This window comes from Schistocerca nitens, chromosome 4 (assembly GCF_023898315.1).
Source record: "Schistocerca nitens isolate TAMUIC-IGC-003100 chromosome 4, iqSchNite1.1, whole genome shotgun sequence".
NCBI classification, from domain to species: domain Eukaryota; kingdom Metazoa; phylum Arthropoda; class Insecta; order Orthoptera; family Acrididae; genus Schistocerca; species Schistocerca nitens.
Window position 1 is genome coordinate 851,086,981 of NC_064617.1, and position 17,719 is coordinate 851,104,699.

Here is a 17,719-nt window from a genome sequence, read left to right on the forward strand (position 1 = left end):
TTAAGGAAAAGGAGAGACAGACAGAGATGGGATGACAAGGTGGACACAAAGGGGGGACAGAGGTGATGTGTTTAGTATATGTGTCAAACACATACACAGAGGAAGCCCTGGGGAAACAGCTAGTATGCAGTACAAATGGAAACTTCTGGAATATTGTGGAAAACTTTCATGACTCACCTGTTGGTTTTTTAATTTGCATATGTTGCGTGCCTGTTAGCTGAGAAAGACTGTATGAAAAGCCTTGCATTGAACTGTAATCCAAAATCATTTGTGGCCTCTTATCAGCCCTGTCACTGATTTCATCATCATGGTGGAGTATGCTCATTAGTACAATATTATTGTAATAGAAATTATGATAGAAATATAATTGTTCACAGGAGTGACATTTGTGGAGTAAAATGAAGATCTATGAACCTCCTTGTTGATCATATTTTGCGCAAGCTCTGGCTTATATTTCCTTATAGTTTCCAACTTTGTTAATTTCTGTTTCAGAAGTTGTCCCAAACTGTATGAGATAAAAAAAAGTTGTCACATATGGTATTCTGACCTTGCAACTCAGAAGTGAGATCAGTAATTACCCTCATTACCTGATTTTTTTCCTAGTGCCATTCTGCTCTCCTTTCCTTTATAAATTTGGGCTTTCAGTACATGTGAAAACTGCTGTCACAGCGTCCATATTTTGAGACCATATTTTGCAAGTTTACTTGAGATATACTGTTTGAATGAATAGCAACCTCTGAATGCTCCTCACTGCTTGTTGATAGTAACATTTTCTTAAAGATTGTAGAATTTATGATGTGCTTCTATCCTCTTCTCCTAAACACCGCAAAATCCAGCAAGTTTATTAGTTTGTACATTTTTCTCACAGTGGATTTCTTAGCAAATCACGAGACACACAATATCTTACAGGACGTTTCATTTGACATAATTGCTTGAAATATTTTGTGCCCAGTATCCTTGTCCCACAAAGGTTTTGTAGATTGCCATGTAATTGATATGCACCCCACAGGGAATACGAGTCCTAGTACGCAAGAAAAACAGAATAATTAAGTTTTGCAAAACAGAAGCATCAATTTTTGTCCATTGTTGACTATAAACTTCCTGCCCTGGTATCTCCAATATATAATTTTGAAACACTGTACAAAATTCTACTTCAAATGAACTTTTTACATAATTTATTCTGCTGGCTTCATACCTGTTAACTCCTGCTATACTCTTGGTGGCATTCAAAGCTGATAGGCAGCCATGTGCTAGTGGGTCTAACTGCCATTCTGTGTTCCCATTATTAGAAAGAAAAGACTGTACAGTATTTTGTACAAGTTGTGGACTGCCATCGGAATACTTACTGTCAGTGACATTACTAACATGATCTTTAAATTTGGAAAGTGATCCTTAAGCTGCTGAGGAATTTATTAATTCTGCCACTCAACATCAGTCAGTGATGTAGTTACCATACTGTCACAATTCAGATTGATTAGCAACAATAAAGATTCTAATAATTGAGGAGTATCAAACATTCCTTGGGAAGGAGTAAAAAAGTAATCCCATTGTTGTAAACACAGAGGCTTTGTTGATTTGGCTATGAAGTTTTCTCGACACAGTCCTTGCGTAAAGTAAACTGAAAGCTTTTTATGCTTTGTTCATTGTTCAAAGTAAGTTGGAACATTAAAAATCATTATTACCGTAAAGTGGGGATGCTGAGTCACAGTTAGGCACAACAATGAGACTGTCACAAAATGAGCTTTCAGCCGATAAGGCCTCCGCTATATGGTAAGTAGCAACTGTCCGTTTGATAATATTGTTTCAGAAAACAAACAAAAACCGACATTAGAGGAACAGTAATCATATTAATGTTGGGAAATTGTTGCATGTGTCTCCAATAAGGTTTGTGACCAAGCTATTAAAATATTGCCAAGCATTTTTATATGTGTGTTGTTCATACATTCTCAGACAAAGTAACTGAAAATTTTGTAAAGTTATCTTGGTATTTACATAATGAGAAATGAAATTAATAACCATTTTTGGTCATATAGACCTGAATAGAATGGGTTAATGAACTTTAACTGCATTTTGGTTAGAGGAGTTTTAAGCAGTATTTTTTGTGACATGTAGAATAAAAATAAATAAAATGAAAAAGCTGCACAAGCAGTCACTTAAGCCATGTCACTTGCAGTTCCGTTTGGATGAAGAACTCTAATTTCTAAGATCGAGAGTCCTCTTCAAGAATGCAAGCATTGAGCCACCAACTTTTGAGAACTGGCTCTACTAGTTAAGACAAATGTAACAAATCCAGCATCAGTAATGCTTAAATCTTCTGTGAAAGAATGCTGTTTAGAATTTACCATCAAGGAGTATGGTTTAATTACAGCCAGAAGTATAAACACTGAAACTCAAGGAGTATGGTATTAGTCTCTTGGCTGATATTTGAATTACTGAACTGGGACAATAACACTCCCCTTGCTAGTATCCTATGTTGTGCATAATTCAAAGTGGAAGCCAAGAATGGTTCCTTGAACAAAATCATACAGTTGCTTGAGTAGCATATAATTTTCCAGTGCCTTTTTAAACTGGCTTCAGCAGCAAGCCTTTTGACAGAACTCTCTAATCTATTGCAAGCACTTTCACCCTGTGCTGTGACATAATAGTGCCATTCTGCATCAATATTCTAATTAGTCTTATGAAGGCACGTGTTGAGGAGTTTTTTCCTGTTTTATATTTTGCAGCACAGTTGCCACAAAGGTAGAACATATAAAATATGTTAAGACAGTTTTTGCTTCAGCTCCAACTGAATGTTCCACCCCTATCAAACTACACTGTAAGTATGTAAATGTCTTTATATATGAATTATTTTTGTTGTTCTTAAATGGTAATGCAATGGTATGTCCAGTATCTTTGTAAAAGTGATCTATGGATTACGACTACTACTACTATTACTATTACTGAGATCAGGTTTGACTTCCAGATATTAAACTCAAGTGTATCATTTGTAAGTAATCATAAATGAAATATTACTTCAGATTTTTGAGTTCATTGTTATCCCTCGTAATACAGAACAAGGAGGTACAGTAGTCTTGACTGATGGTCCAGTGGTAGGACTGGATTTCATCTTAAATCACAAATGAGTAACTTTCAGCAAAATTATAGGTTATGAGTACTTCTGCATCTTGTAAGTTATTTTGTATAACCACAAATCTGGTTTGCCTCACTTTGTACACTGAAAATGAACTAACAATGAAAGCTGAAGCTCATCACTTCAGTGATGAGTCATTTAATGTTGCAAAGTAGCTAGCTGAACAAATTAATTCACATGTGAGAAGTTAAGAGTATCTTTCATATAAGGGGCAGTCAAATGAAAACTGAGGAGCACCCGCCACAATGGAACCAGGGGATGTGTTGTGTACATAGTTCCGCGTAGTCAGCGCGTACACAACTTTCCCAATAGAGCACGCCCCGCTAAGCACAACAGCGCAGGCACAGTGCTCGTCCATCTCCGCAGTATGAGATGGCGCTGCCATAAAGACAGACCAAATTCTGCTCCCGCCAATCCGTGTATTAATATGTAACATAGCCAATGATATTGCTGCTAACGTAGAACCTTTTCTCCTCGCGGATCACACTCGCACAGTGATATCTGAACGCACGAGGTATTATAACGAGTGTACAGACCTCCGATTAGTCAGTCTGCGTTTGTCTGCATTAGTCTGTAGCCAAGTTTCAGCCTGTGCCTAATAAGATGAACGTACCAAGACCAAAGGAACTTCAGATTGTCAATTGTAAATTACATCCAGAACCAAGTTAAGTTATTTTTATGCTTATTATTATTTTAATAAATGTTTGTGAAAATTAATCAAGTTCTGTTTGAAGTTGGTCATCGTCAATCTGCTACTCTAAGCGTGCAAGTGGCATTTCTATCGTCTGACCTAACGGCAGAAGATAAACACGCCACGATAAGACCACGAGACATATTGCTGACACTCGCCTACTTCGTTAGAGCGACAAGTCAAATAATCTGATGGTGTGTGTACCGAAGGTCTTACAGTACGCACATCACAGGATGGTTCCATACAAAAGTAATAACCACACAAGTAAGACATTTATCCCACTGGGAGACGAGACAGTCAATTCCTGTTTCGTAGACATGGTCGGCCACCAACAGATCCACAACTGGACCCCCCCCCCCTCCCCCTGCGGGCCAAAGGATTATAATAGATTTTTCAAAATTTTCCCGAAGAGTGAGCCAATTGGTGAAGGGTGCCTTACATGGTGTATCATGTCCATCGTGCATTGAGATTTTTAGCCCACTTTCTCGTCGCGCCATTGCAGTCCTGCTCATCCTCCATCTCATGGGCAAGGACACCTTCGTGGGTGCGTTTTCCTCCACCCACAATGCAGTGTCATTTTCTGCGCTGACGATGACCATGGAATTCTTTGCATGTCATATCCAGCATGGTAGCCAGACCTTTGTGGTGGAACTGCCATGTACCCTGTTGATTGTAGCCCCCTGACTACACAGGGACCGCTCTGCTGATGCCTACACCATTAACTCCTCACCTATGCCAAGGTGTAGATGCCCTGGGGCATTGGGATGCCCGGCAATGGCCGTCCTGCCAGGTGGCCTTTGCTGCGACTGGGTGGTGCCCGTGGGCAGGACCCTTGGGCGGAGTGGATGGCATCAGGGCAGATGACGCGCAATGGAGCATACCACATCATCACTGGCTGGTGACCAAGCGCCAGCAGTCCCTAAGCGTTCCAAGTCTCAGTCCAGTGCAAGGAAGTATGATCCTAAATCGTTCCCCTCCCTGGCCACACCATCAGGAACGCCAGGCTAAGGATGGCAGCAAACCTTATTCGCCCTGGTACCTTGTATGTACAAGAGCTGACTGGGACTCCTTTGTCTCAATGAAGCCCCACTTTTTTTGTAGAGCATTTAGAGGAGAAGTTTGGGGGGGTGGAAGGCTTGTCCAAAATGCGGTTAGGGTCAGTCTTGATAAAAACGGCATCCTCTGCCCAGTCACGGGCATTACTCACTTGTGACAAACTGGGGGATGTTTACGTTACCAACATGCCTCATAAGAGCTTAAATATGGTCCAGGGTATTATATTCTACCAGGACCTTGTTTTGCAGTCAGACGACAGCTGCGCGCTAACTTAGAGTGACGAGAAGTTCATTTCATCTGGCACGTCCATCGGGGTCCGAGATATTATCAGATTGCCACTGGTGCCTTCCTCTTGGCCTTCGAGGGTGACACATTACCCAAGAAGCTCAAGGTTATGGTCTACCACTGTGATGTCAAGCCATATATCCCTCCCCCAATGTGGCGCTTTAAGTGCTAGAAGTTTGGCCATACATCTTCCCGCTGTACTTCCAGCATCACATGTCGAGATTGTGGACGTCTATCCCATGCCAATACTCCAGGTGCCCCATCTCCCACAATTGCAGAGAGCATCATTCCCCTTGCTCGCCAAACTGCAGGATTTTACAGCGAGAAAGGAAAATCATGGAATGCAAGACCCTGGACTGACTAACCTACACGGAGGCCAAGAGGAAATTTGAGCACCTACATCCTGTGGCTATGACCACCTCTTATGCCACCACTACGAGAACAGCTGTAGCCCTATCAGTTCCGCGAATTCCAGTCGGCTCTCAGAACCGGAAGACTACACCTGCCCCCTTGATGGTGGGGGCACTTCCCTCCCTGTAGCTCCCACACCAACCTCGGGAGCGCTGTCCTCCCAACCATTGGGGACACCAGTCCCCATTTCTCAGCTGGAGAAGCGTCAGTCTTCTTCAGCTCCTCTCGCTAGGAAGGGGTCCCTTGGGTCACTCCTGTCCCGGGTTTCTGCTAGTGGGAAAGATGACACCCGCCAGTGGCTAAAGTGACCAAAAACAGCTGGTTTTAGGGCTTCATGATAATCCACAGGCCTGGAGACTGAATCAGTGAAGTCCTCCCAGCCAGAGAAACCCAAGGATCAGCGAGAGAAATCCAGAAAGGAGACCCCCAATACCAAGGGAATTGCGGTGGCACTCACACCATCGCTGCCTAAAAGCTCTGTGTCTGAGGATGAGGTGAAGATGGTGTCTGCTGATGACCTATATCTCGCCAGACCCTCAGACGAATGGATATAGCCAGTTCAGGAAATAAGTCGGTGGCAGCAGGTGACTCTATGGCTTAGACTACCTCATTGAGTGTTTCATGCCTTCCCAGTCTCACGATCACACCATCCTGCAGTGGAATTGCAGCTGTTTTTTCCACCATGGCAACTGTTAAGCTTTACACCTGCTTCCTGCATTGACCACCAGGAAACCTGGTTCCTAGCAATGTGGACCCCTGCTGTTCGCTGCTACAGGGGATATTACAAGAACTGTAACGAATATAATAGTGTTGGATGGAGTTTCGTTTATGTCCTGAACTCAGTATGTAGTGAACCTGTGCCCCTTCAAACTCCTCTTGAAGCTGTAGCGGTCAGGATGCGGACTACGCAGGAAATACCTGCAACAAATATCTCCCTCCAGATGTTGTGGTACCCCTGAATGTATTGGCTGCACTCATTGATTGACTCCCTAACCTTTCCTACTTTTGAGAGATTTTAATGCCCATAACTCCTTGTGCCTCCCCCCCATGAACCATGGACCTTGCCGTTGGTGGGGAGGCTTGTGTGCCTCAGCGATACAGATGGCCGTACCGTAGGTGCAACCACAACGGAGGGGTATCTGTTGAGAGGTCAGACAAACATGTGGTTCCTGAAGAGGGGCAGCAGCCTTTTCAGTAGTTGCAGGGGCAACAGTCTGGATGATTGACTGATCTGGCCTTGTAACATTAACCAAAACGGCCTTGCTGTGCTGGTACTGCGAACGGCTGAAAGCAAGGGGAAACTACAGCCGTAATTTTTCCCGAGGACATGCAGCTCTACTGTATGATTAAATGATGATGGCGTCCTCTTGGGTAAAATATTCCGGAGGTAAAATAGTCCCCCATTCGGATCTCCGGGCGGGGACTACTCAAGAGGATGGCGTTATCAGGAGAAAGAAAACTGGCATTCTACGGATCGGAGCGTGGAATGTCAGATCCCTTAATCGGGCAGGTAGGTTAGAAAATTTAAAAAGGGAAATGGATAGGTTAAAGTTAGATATAGTGGGAATTAGTGAAGTTCGGTGGCAGGAGGAACAAGACTTTTGGTCAGGTGATTACAGGGTTATAAATACAAAATCAAATAGGGGTAATGCAGGAGTAGGTTTAATAATGAATAAAAAAATAGGAGTGCGGGTTAGCTACTACAAACAGCATAGTGAACGCATTATTGTGGCCAAGATAGACACAAAGCCCATGCCTACTACAGTAGTACAAGTTTATATGCCAACTAGCTCTGCAGATGATGAAGAAATAGATGAAATGTATGACGAGATAAAAGAAATTATTCAGGTAGTGAAGGGAGATGAAAATTTAATAGTCATGGGTGACTGGAATTCGTCAGTAGGAAAAGGGAGAGAAGGAAACATAGTAGGTGAATATGGATTGGGGGGAAGGAATGAAAGAGGAAGCCGCCTTGTAGAATTTTGCACAGAGCATAACTTAATCATAGCTAACACTTGGTTCAAGAATCATGAAAGGAGGCTGTATACATGGAAGAAGCCTGGAGATACTGACAGGTTTCAGATAGATTATATAATGGTAAGACAGAGATTTAGGAACCAGGTTTTAAATTGTAAGACATTTCCTGGGGCAGATGTGGATTCTGACCACAATCTATTGGTTATGAACTGCAGATTGAAACTGAAGAAACTGCAAAAAGGTGGGAATTTAAGGAGATGGGACCTGGATAAACTGACTAAACCAGAGGTTGTACAGAGTTTCAGGGAGAGCATAAGGGAACAATTGACAGGAATGGGGGAAAGAAATACAGTAGAAGAAGAATGGGTAGCTCTGAGGGATGAAGTGGTGAAGGCAGCAGACGATCAAGTAGGTAAAAAGACGAGGGCTAATAGAAATCCTTGGATAACAGAAGAAATATTGAATTTAATTGATGAAAGGAGAAAATATAAAAATGCAGTAAATGAAGCAGGCAAAAAGGAATACAAACGTCTCAAAAATGAGATCGACAGGAAGTGCAAAATGGCTAAGCAGGGATGGCTAGAGGACAAATGTAAGGATGTAGAGGCTTGTCTCACTAGGGGTAAGATAGATACTGCGTACAGGAAAATTAGAGAGACCTTTGGAGAGAAGAGAACCACTTGTATGAATATCAAGAGCTCAGATGGCAACCCAGTTCTAAGCAAAGAAGGGAAGGCAGAAAGGTGGAAGGAGTATATAGAGGGTTTATACAAGGGAGATGTACTTGAGGACAATATTATGGAAATGGAAGAGGATGTAGATGAAGACGAAATGGGAGATAAGATACTGCGCCAAGAGTTTGACAGAGCACTGAAAGACCTGAGTCGAAACAAGGCCCCGGGAGAGCCAGTCCTGACAAAACTCTACCATCTGGTGAGCACGATGTATGAGACAGGTGAAATACCCTCAGACTTCAAGAAGAATATAATAATTCCAATCCCAAAGAAAGCAGGTGTTGACAGATGTGAAAATTACCGAACTATCAGTTTAATAAGTCACAGCTGCAAAATACTAACGCGAATTCTTTACAGACGAATGGAAAAACTGGTATAAGCCGACCTCGGGGAAGATCAGTTTGGATTCCGTAGAAATGTTGGAACACGTGAGGCAATACTGACCTTACGACTTATCTTGGAAGAAAGATCAAGAAAAGGCAAACCTACGTTTCTAGCATTTGTAGACTTAGAGAAAGCTTTTGACACTGTTGACTGGAATACTCTCTTTCAAATTCTGAAGGTGGTAGGGGTAAAATACAGGGAGCGAAAGGCTATTTACAATTTGTACAGAAACCAGATGGCAGTTATAAGAGTCGAGGGGCATGAAAGGGAAGCAGTGGTTGGGAAAGGAGTGAGACAGGGTTGTAGCCTCTCCCCGATGTTATTCAATCTGTATATTGAGCAAGCAGTAAAGGAAACAAAAGAAAAATTTGGATTAGGTATTAAAATTCATGGAGAAGAAGTAAAAACTTTGAGGTTCGCCGATGACATTGTAATTCTGTCAGAGACAGCAAAGGACTTGGAAGAGCAGTTGAACGGAATGGACAGTGTCGTGAAAGGAGGATATAAGATGAACATCAACAAAAGCAAAACGAGGATAATGGAATGTAGTCAAATTAAGTCGGGTGATGCTGAGGGAATTAGATTAGGAAATGAGACACTTAAAGTAGTAAAGGAGTTTTGCTATTTAGGGAGTAAAATAACTGATGATGGTCGAAGTAGAGAGGATATAAAATGTAGACTGGCAATGGCAAGGAAAGCGTTTCTCAAGAAGAGAAATTTGTTAACATCGAGTATAGATTTAGGTGTCAGGAAGTCGTTTCTGAAAGTATTTGTATGGAGTGTAGCCATGTATGGAAGTGAGACATGGACGATAACTAGTTTGGACAAGAAGAGAATAGAAGCTTTCGAAATGTGGTGCTACAGAAGAATGCTGAAGATAAGGTGGGTAGATCACGTAACTAATGAAGAGGTATTGAACAGGATTGGGGAGAAGAGAAGTTTGTGGCACAACTTGACTAGAAGAAGGGATCGGTTGGTAGGCCATGTTTTGAGGCATCAAGGGATCACAAATTTAGCATTGGAGGGCAGCGTGGTGGGTAAAAATCGTAGAGGGAGACCAAGAGATGAATACACTAAGCAGATTCAGAAGGATGTAGGTTGCAGTAGGTACTGGGAGATGAAGAAGCTTGCACAGGATAGAGTAGCATGGAGAGCTGCATCAAACCAGTCTCAGGACTGAAGACCACAACAACAACACAACTCCTTGTGAGGTAGCACCATGCTTACTGTCCGTGGCAGAGATGTCGAAAATTTACTGTTCCAACTCGATGTGTGCCTCTTAGATACTGGGGCCACCACGCATTTCAGTGTGGCTCATGGCAGTTACTTGGCCATTAATTTATCAATTTGCAGCCCAGGACTTCTCCCATCATCTATCCACTGGAGAGCACATGACGACCTGTGTGGTAGTGACCACTTCCCCATCTTCGTGTCACTCCCCTGGTGTCATGCCCATGGATGCCTACCCAGATGGGCTTTAAAAAAGGCAGACTGGGTAGCCTTCACCTCTGCTGTCACCTTTGAATCTCGCCCATGTGGTGCCATCGATGTTGTGACTAAGCAGGTCACTACAACGATCATTTCTGCGGCGGAAAATGCGATCTCTCTTTCTCTAGGGTGCCCCCAGTCAAAGACAGTCCTTTGGTGGGCGCCGGAAGTCACTGAGGCAGTTAAAGAGCGCCGGCGAGCTCTACTGCGACATAAGCGGCACCCTTCTGTAGAACACCTAATAGCCTTTAAGCGGCTATGTGCCCACGTTCACCTGCTTATAAAACGACGGAAACAGGAGTTTTGGGAGAGGTACGCGTCGACCATTGGGTGCCATACGTCACCTTCCCAAGTCTGGACGAAGATCAGACATCTTTTTTGGTACCAGACCCCAACAGGTATCCCTACAGTTAACATCAGTGGCGTGCTCTCTACCAATGCAAATGTGATTGCCGAGCACTTTGCTCGAGCCTCTGCGATGGAGAACTACCCCCCAGACTTTCACACCCTCAAATGGCAGATGGAAAGGAAAGTCCTCTCGTTCACTACACGCCACAGTGACCCCTATAACGCCCCATTTACAGAGTGGAAGCCCCTCAGCACTCTTGCACATTGTCTCAACACAGCTACTGGGCCTGATTGGAGCCACAGCAGATGATTAAACATCTGTCATCTGACTACAAGTGATATATCCTTGTCATCTTCAACCGGATCTCATGCAATGGCGTCTTTCCATCGCAATGGTGGGAGAGCACCATCATTCAGGTGCTGAATCCCGGTAAAAAGCCGCTTGATGTGGATAGCTATCAGCCCCACCAATGTTCTCTGTAAGCTGCTGGCTTGTATGGTGTGTCGACGGTTGGGTTGGGTCCTGGAGTCACGTGGCCTACTGGGTCCGTGTCAGGGCGGCTTCCGCCGGGATCGCTCTACCACTGATAATCTTGTGTCCCTCGAGTCTGCCATCCAAACAGCCTTTTCCGGAAGGCAGCATCTGGTTGCCATCTGTTTTTACTTATGTAGAGCATACAACACGACCTGGCGACAGACGACCTGGCAACAGCATATCCTTGCCACATTGTACGGGGGGGGTCTTCGGGGCCCGCTCCCAATTTTTATCCAAAAACTTACTGTCGCTCCGTACTTTCCGTGTCCAAGTTGGTGCCTCCCATAGTTCCTCCCGTATTCAGGAGAATGGCATTCTGCAGGGTTCCATATTGAGTGTATCTCTATTTTTAGTGGTCATCAATGGCCTGGCAGCAGCTGTAGTGTCGTTGGTCTCCCCTTCTCTATATGCAGATGACTTCTGCATTTCGCACTGCTCCTCCAGTACTGGTGCTGCTGAGCGGCACCTACAGGGAGTCATTCACAAGGCACAGTCAAGTCATGTGTCGTGCACTTCCGTCAGCATTGTACTGTTCACCCCGAACCCAAACTTTATCTTAATTAGGATCCACTCACTGTAGTGGAGTCGTATTGATTCTTAGGACTGGTTTTCGATGTCTGATTGACTTGGCTACCTCACCTACATCAGCTTAAGTGGGATTGCTGGCAGCACCTCAGTGCTCTCCACTGCCTGAGTAACACCAACTGGAGTGCAGATTGCTCTACACTGCTGCAGCTCTACAGAGCCCTTGTTGAATCCTGCATTGACTATGGGAGTCTGGTTTACAGTTCCGCGGCACCCTCAGTGTTGCATTTACTGAACCAGTGCACCACTGTGGTGTTCGCCTAGCGACGGGAGCTTTTAGAACGAGTCCGGTGACCAGTGTCCTGGTGGAGGCCGGAGTCCCTTCATTGCAGAAGCGACGTGCACAACTCCTCGCCAGTTATGTTGCACACACTTGTAGTTCTCCTGAGCATCCAAATTACCATCTCCTTTTCCCACCCGCAGCAGTTCATCTCCCTCATCGGCGGCCCAGGTCAGGGCACACAATTGTGATTCATGTGTGATCCCTTCTCTCTGAACTGGAGTCCTTCCCTTTACCACCTCTACTTGAGATCCATTCACATACATCTCCATGGTGTACACCTCAGCTGAAGCTTTGTCTGGACCTTTTGCATGGCCCTAAGGACTCCATTAACCCCACCGCTCTCCGCTGTCACTTCCTCTTGATTCTTGACGTGTTCCGGGCCCCTGAAGTTGTTTACACTGATGGCTTAATGGCTGATGGTAATGTTGGCTTCGCCTATGTCCACAGAGGCCATATTGAACAGCATTCCTTGCCCGCTGGCTGCAGTATATTCACTGCAGAGCTTTCGGCTGTATCTTGTGCGCTTCTGTACATCCGTTCATGTTCTGGTGAGTTGTTTCTTCTGTGTTCTGACTCCCTGAGCAGCTTACAAGCTATCGACCAGTATTACCCTCGCCATCGTTTGGTAGCGAACATTCAGCAGTCCATCTCTGCCCTAGAACGGTCCAGTTGTTCAGTGGTGTATGTGTGGACCCCAGGACATGTTGGAATCCCAGGCAATGAACTTGCTGACAGACTAGCCAGACAGGCTACACGGAATCCGCTCCTGGAGATGGGCATTTCTGAAACTGACCTGTGTTCTGTCTTACGCCACAAGGTTTTTTGGCTGTGGGAGACACAGTGGCATAACAGTATGCACAACAAACTGTGCGTCATTAAGGAGACTGTGAATGTGTGGAAATCTTCCCTGTGGGCTTCTCGCAGGGAATCTGTTGTCCTTTGTTGTCTCCACATTGGCCATACATGGCTCACACATGGTTACCTCCTCCATCGCGAGGACCCACTTCACTGTCACTGTGGCTCCCAAATGACAGTCGTTCACCTCTTGCTGGACTGCCCACTTTTAGCTGCTCTGTGGTGGACCTTTAACTTTCCCAGCACCCTAACTTCGGTGTTGGGCAACAACTTTAGTTTTACGTTTTATTCATGAGGTTGAGTTTTATCATTTGATCTGAGTTTTAGCCCATATCCTTTGTCCCTCTGTGTCCTCCACCCTACGGCTTTTAGGGTGGAGGTTTTAATGTGTTGCAGAGTGGCTGGCTTCTCCTTTTATTATTTTCATGGTCAGCCAGCCATGGTAATCTGCTTTCTTGTTTTTAATCTCCTCTCCCTGTTTCTTGTGTGTGTCTGTGGTTTTCTTGTCCTCTTTTGTCCATTGTAGTGTTTGTTGTCCTTCCGTCATTCTTCCGGTTCTTCCTTTCTTCTGTTATTGTGCCGTACATCTTCTTTGTTTTCTTCTTTCCCTTGGGTAATTGTTCTACTGGAAAGAGTTCCTTTCCCCCCATTTTAAACCAACCAACCAACCACAACTGGACCCACTTTTGCACATCCTTGTCTGATTCAAACCAATGTCCACACGTGTCTTTCTTCAGGTCACCAAAGATGTGAAAACTACACAGTGAAAGATCTGGGGTATATGGAGGCTGCTGCAGTGTTTCCTAACCAAATCACCGAGGCATAGCCCTTGTCATAGTGCTGCACATTGACTCTGATCCCATTGTTGAGGAACTCAATTAGCAGAGTTGCACAACAATGCCTGGCCCCACAATGTCAATCAGCAAATCCATTATCTTGCAACTCTGCTTGTTGAGTTCCTCAAACGTGGAACCACAATGAATGTGCAGGTGCCGTGAGTACACTTTGTAGAAACTGTGATGTGCCATAAAGTCGAAATGCCCAAGAATGCTGTCAGATGAAGTCATCATGTTGCACAATAATGCCCGCTCCACCCTGCCAATCAGACAAAAGCTACACTTTAGTGATTTGGTTGGGAAACACTACAACCTCCTCCCTACAGCTCAGATATTTCATGATGTGGTTTTCACATCTTTGGTGACTTGAAGAAAGACACGCATGGTGTCAGTTTCAGTTGGACGAGGAAGTGCAAGAGTGAGTAGGGCTGTGGATCCATCAGTACGGACCACATTCTACGAAACAAGAATTGGCCGTCTCGTCTCCCAGTGCGATAAATGTCGTAATGATAATTACTTTTGAATGGAACCATTCCATGGTCTCATTGTGGCACGTGTTCGGTTTTCATTTGACTGCTCCTTACACATGGTTCAGCAATAACATCAGTATCCAGTTGCAAATGACGCACCCCCCCTCCCACCCTCTCAAACTGCCAGTTACCAGTTTGCCATCATACACTGAAATAAAGAACATGCTTCTAGTGATCCATCCAATCCCCTCCCAAAATAGTATTCCAGTGCCCATCTTATCTACACAATATCCTACTATGTCCTTACATTACAACTATCCCCAAGAGTTGCCACATAAGTCATATGGAAGATACAGTGTAAGACCTGCCCACTGCACCCACGTGCACATGCTGCTACAGTCCAAGCTTATCTTATCCTGTCAGGGGCTGGACCACATTTGAAAGCAGTCATGTAATATACTAGCTCTACCATAATTTTTGTGAAGCCCCTCCCACTCTCTGTGTCATTGTGCACTGAACATAACTCCCTCCGCCTGAGGCCAGAACAAGCTCACTGTAGACACATTGCTATCGCATGCACCTGCTGCCTCTCCCTCCCAGGTGTCGGTCACCTTTGCCCATCACTATCTCCCACTCCCCACTTTGTTTCTCCCCTCGCCCACTCCACGTGCCACAACCTGTCAGCCCAGTTGAGCTTACATTATTTACGTTCCTCCAAGGACTTTCCATTAGCATAGGTAATATAGACAAAATGTAGATTTCCTTCTAAAATTCATCTTTACTAATGAAAACCATTTTTAAAAATGTAGTCAAGTAAAATACATGGAAATTGCAGTACTTATTTGTGTTCAACACAGGGAACAGTTCGGGCTATATCTACATATTTTGCTATCCAGATGAGGAGAGTTGTCAGGTACTGGAAGTGGTAAGGCTCTTTAAGGCACACGATCAGGCAGTGATCTCATTAGAGAGTGGCAGAAAAACGATGATTTCCACTGATAACTCTGGTGTTATTACAATATGGGCAATTGACGACAGCATGAGCCATCTTGCTACTATTCCCAGCTTCAGGTAGGTTTAATTGTAGCTTGAACCATGTTAAAAATAGGCCAGCAGTAATTTTGCAAAAAATACATAATAAAAACAGTCAAAAATGTATGAATTTTAACACAACACCTGTGTTGTGACAAATTCAATAGCACTCAGGCGCAAATGACATTGATACAGACTGAATTGCAGTCTCTTTACAGCATTTTGTAATCTTCCTCTAGTTTCAAAATAAGGTGCCATATTTTGGCCATTTCGGACAGCAGTCAGTACATGCCACAGTCTATCTGCAATAATATTACATTTAAGTTCTTGTATTGTTGTAATTTGTATGGCACAAGGGGCTCACTAGGGCAGGCTGCTCCAGCTCAAGTGTGCACTCGTGGGCAGTAGGGCACTCTGGTGGGCAGGGGTGGCAAACTGCTGCCATGCAGACAGTCAGGGAGCCTGGCTATGTCCTGTATGACAGCACTGCCATAACTGAGCACCTGTAAGCAGGGGTGTCCAATGACTCGCACATGCACAGAAAGTGTACAGTAGAGCTGCCTGACAGGTAGCCAGTACTAACTGTGCCTGCCTGTGTGTGAGCTGTAAGCTACTCATGAGAACCATGCCACATGAGGAACAGCCTGTCCTAGATATCAGCTGACTTACAAATTGAATACCTGTATTTATAAAAATGCCTGCATCATTATTGTTCCATGTCCCAGTGTTTACTTCTTTTCCCAGCATTCAAACACTGTTCTGTCAAATTTTATGCCCAAGAAAAGCACAACATTGAAATGGAAATGCTTCAAAAGAAATTTAAAGCAATAACACCTCCTAATAATGGTGAGGAACAACATTGCTTAAAGTGTAACATCTCAAAGTGTGGGTGAGTAGACAACAAAACAGAAATAAATGATAAACTCATGGAGCATTCATGGTGATAAAAAAAAGAGTATGAAGCAGTCAACTTATCCGAGGGCAGAGACATGTGAGGTGACGCAGCATCTGTTGCAGCATCTGTTCTGTTTTTGTAAAGTCTTTCAAGATTTGTTGGGGAAATAGTGTTATACACTAGTTCATCTGTTTAGAGATGAATGAAAACTATAAAATGTTACCCACAGTAATATTAGCATTGCAAAATAACATGGGTGATCATGAAATAACTTGCTAAACTGTGAAGAACATTGCAGAACTGAGGACCTCACAGTAGTGAATAACCGTCTTTCAAATTTGGCAAATGCTTTCCCAACCATGAAGACATTACTAAAAAGTTTTGTTGCTCAGATTCAGGCAGATGGTAGAATTTGTCCTTAACAGTGGTGATCTGGTAGAGATGACTAACAAAGCTGTTAACAGGCGAACACTGCTTGATGACAAGTGTGATGGTAATGTACATAGGTGCTGCACAGGAGCTTCACTCATCAGCACTTGAAACTGCGTTAACATATTTGGAGCAGCAACCTGCAGCCTCTGTAATTACATCTGCATACTTAAAAGAAAGTGGGAACTACACAGCTTTCAAGAGACCCTAAGCAGACAAAAAGGAAAAAACTTACAGAGATTTTAAAGTCTCAACAGTTTTGTTTTTTAATTACAGTGTCAAAAGCTTGTTTGTAAGGTTGTGTGTATGTAGGTACCAATTGCTTATTACATGTTTGTAGTTGTTTATTGTTATTATTATATTCATATAATAGAGGGAAACATTCCACGTGGGAAAAATATATCTAAAAACAAAGATGATGTGACTTACCGAACGAAAGCGCTGGCAGGTCGATAGACACACAAACAAACACAAACACACACACAAAATTCAAGCTGTGTGTATTTGTTTGTGTGTCTATCGACCTGCCAGCGCTTTCGTTCGGTAAGTCACATCATCTTTGTTTTTAGATATATTATTATATTCATATATACATAATTTTTTCACAGAATTAAGGGTTTTCTGTTACAAATAAGTATGTATCTAATATATGTAGTACCAATTTTGCTTCTTTTTTAATTTTTTGCTTATTATTATTATTATTATTATTATTATTATTTTTCATTGCAGTTATCTGAGGTTGTTCTGGCCATGACTGTCTTGGAATACTAGGATTCTGTTGTAGTAATATTACAGCATTTTGATTCCTCCATTCTTACCTAAGTTAAAGATGCTTTTAAATTGCTGCTCAGCCCCTTACAAATGTATTACAATGAAGTGCCAAAGAAACTGGTATAGGCATCCATTTTGAAATAGAGAGACATGTAAATAGGCAGAATAGGGCACTGGAGTCAGCAAAGCCTATGTAAGACAACAGGTGTCTGGCGCAGTTGTTACATCAGTTACTGCTGCTACAATGGCAGGTTGTCAATATTTGAGTGAGGCTGAACGTGGTGTTATAGTCAGTGCATGAATGATGGGACACTGCATCTCCAAGGTAGTGTGGACGTGGGGATTTTCCTGTTATGACCATTTCACAAGTGTACCGTGAATATCAGGAATCCGGTAAAATATAAAATCTCCGACATTGCTGTGGCCAGAAAAAGATCCTGCAAGAACAGGACCAACGACAAATGAGGAGAAATCCTTCAGTGTGACAGAAGTGCAACCCTTCCGCAAATTGCTGCAGATTTCAA

The 17,719-nt window shown here is 43.5% G+C and overlaps 1 protein-coding gene across 1 annotated transcript in view; it reads left to right on the forward strand.

The window, feature by feature from the left end:
• LOC126253010 (WD repeat-containing protein 54-like) overlaps positions 1-17,719 on the forward strand; it is a 58,107-nt gene that overhangs the window by 16,895 nt on the left and 23,493 nt on the right. Inside the window, exon 3 of the mRNA XM_049954063.1 lies at positions 14,926-15,139. Coding sequence (XP_049810020.1) covers positions 14,926-15,139 — 214 coding nt within the window. The remainder of the gene's footprint in view (positions 1-14,925; positions 15,140-17,719) is intronic.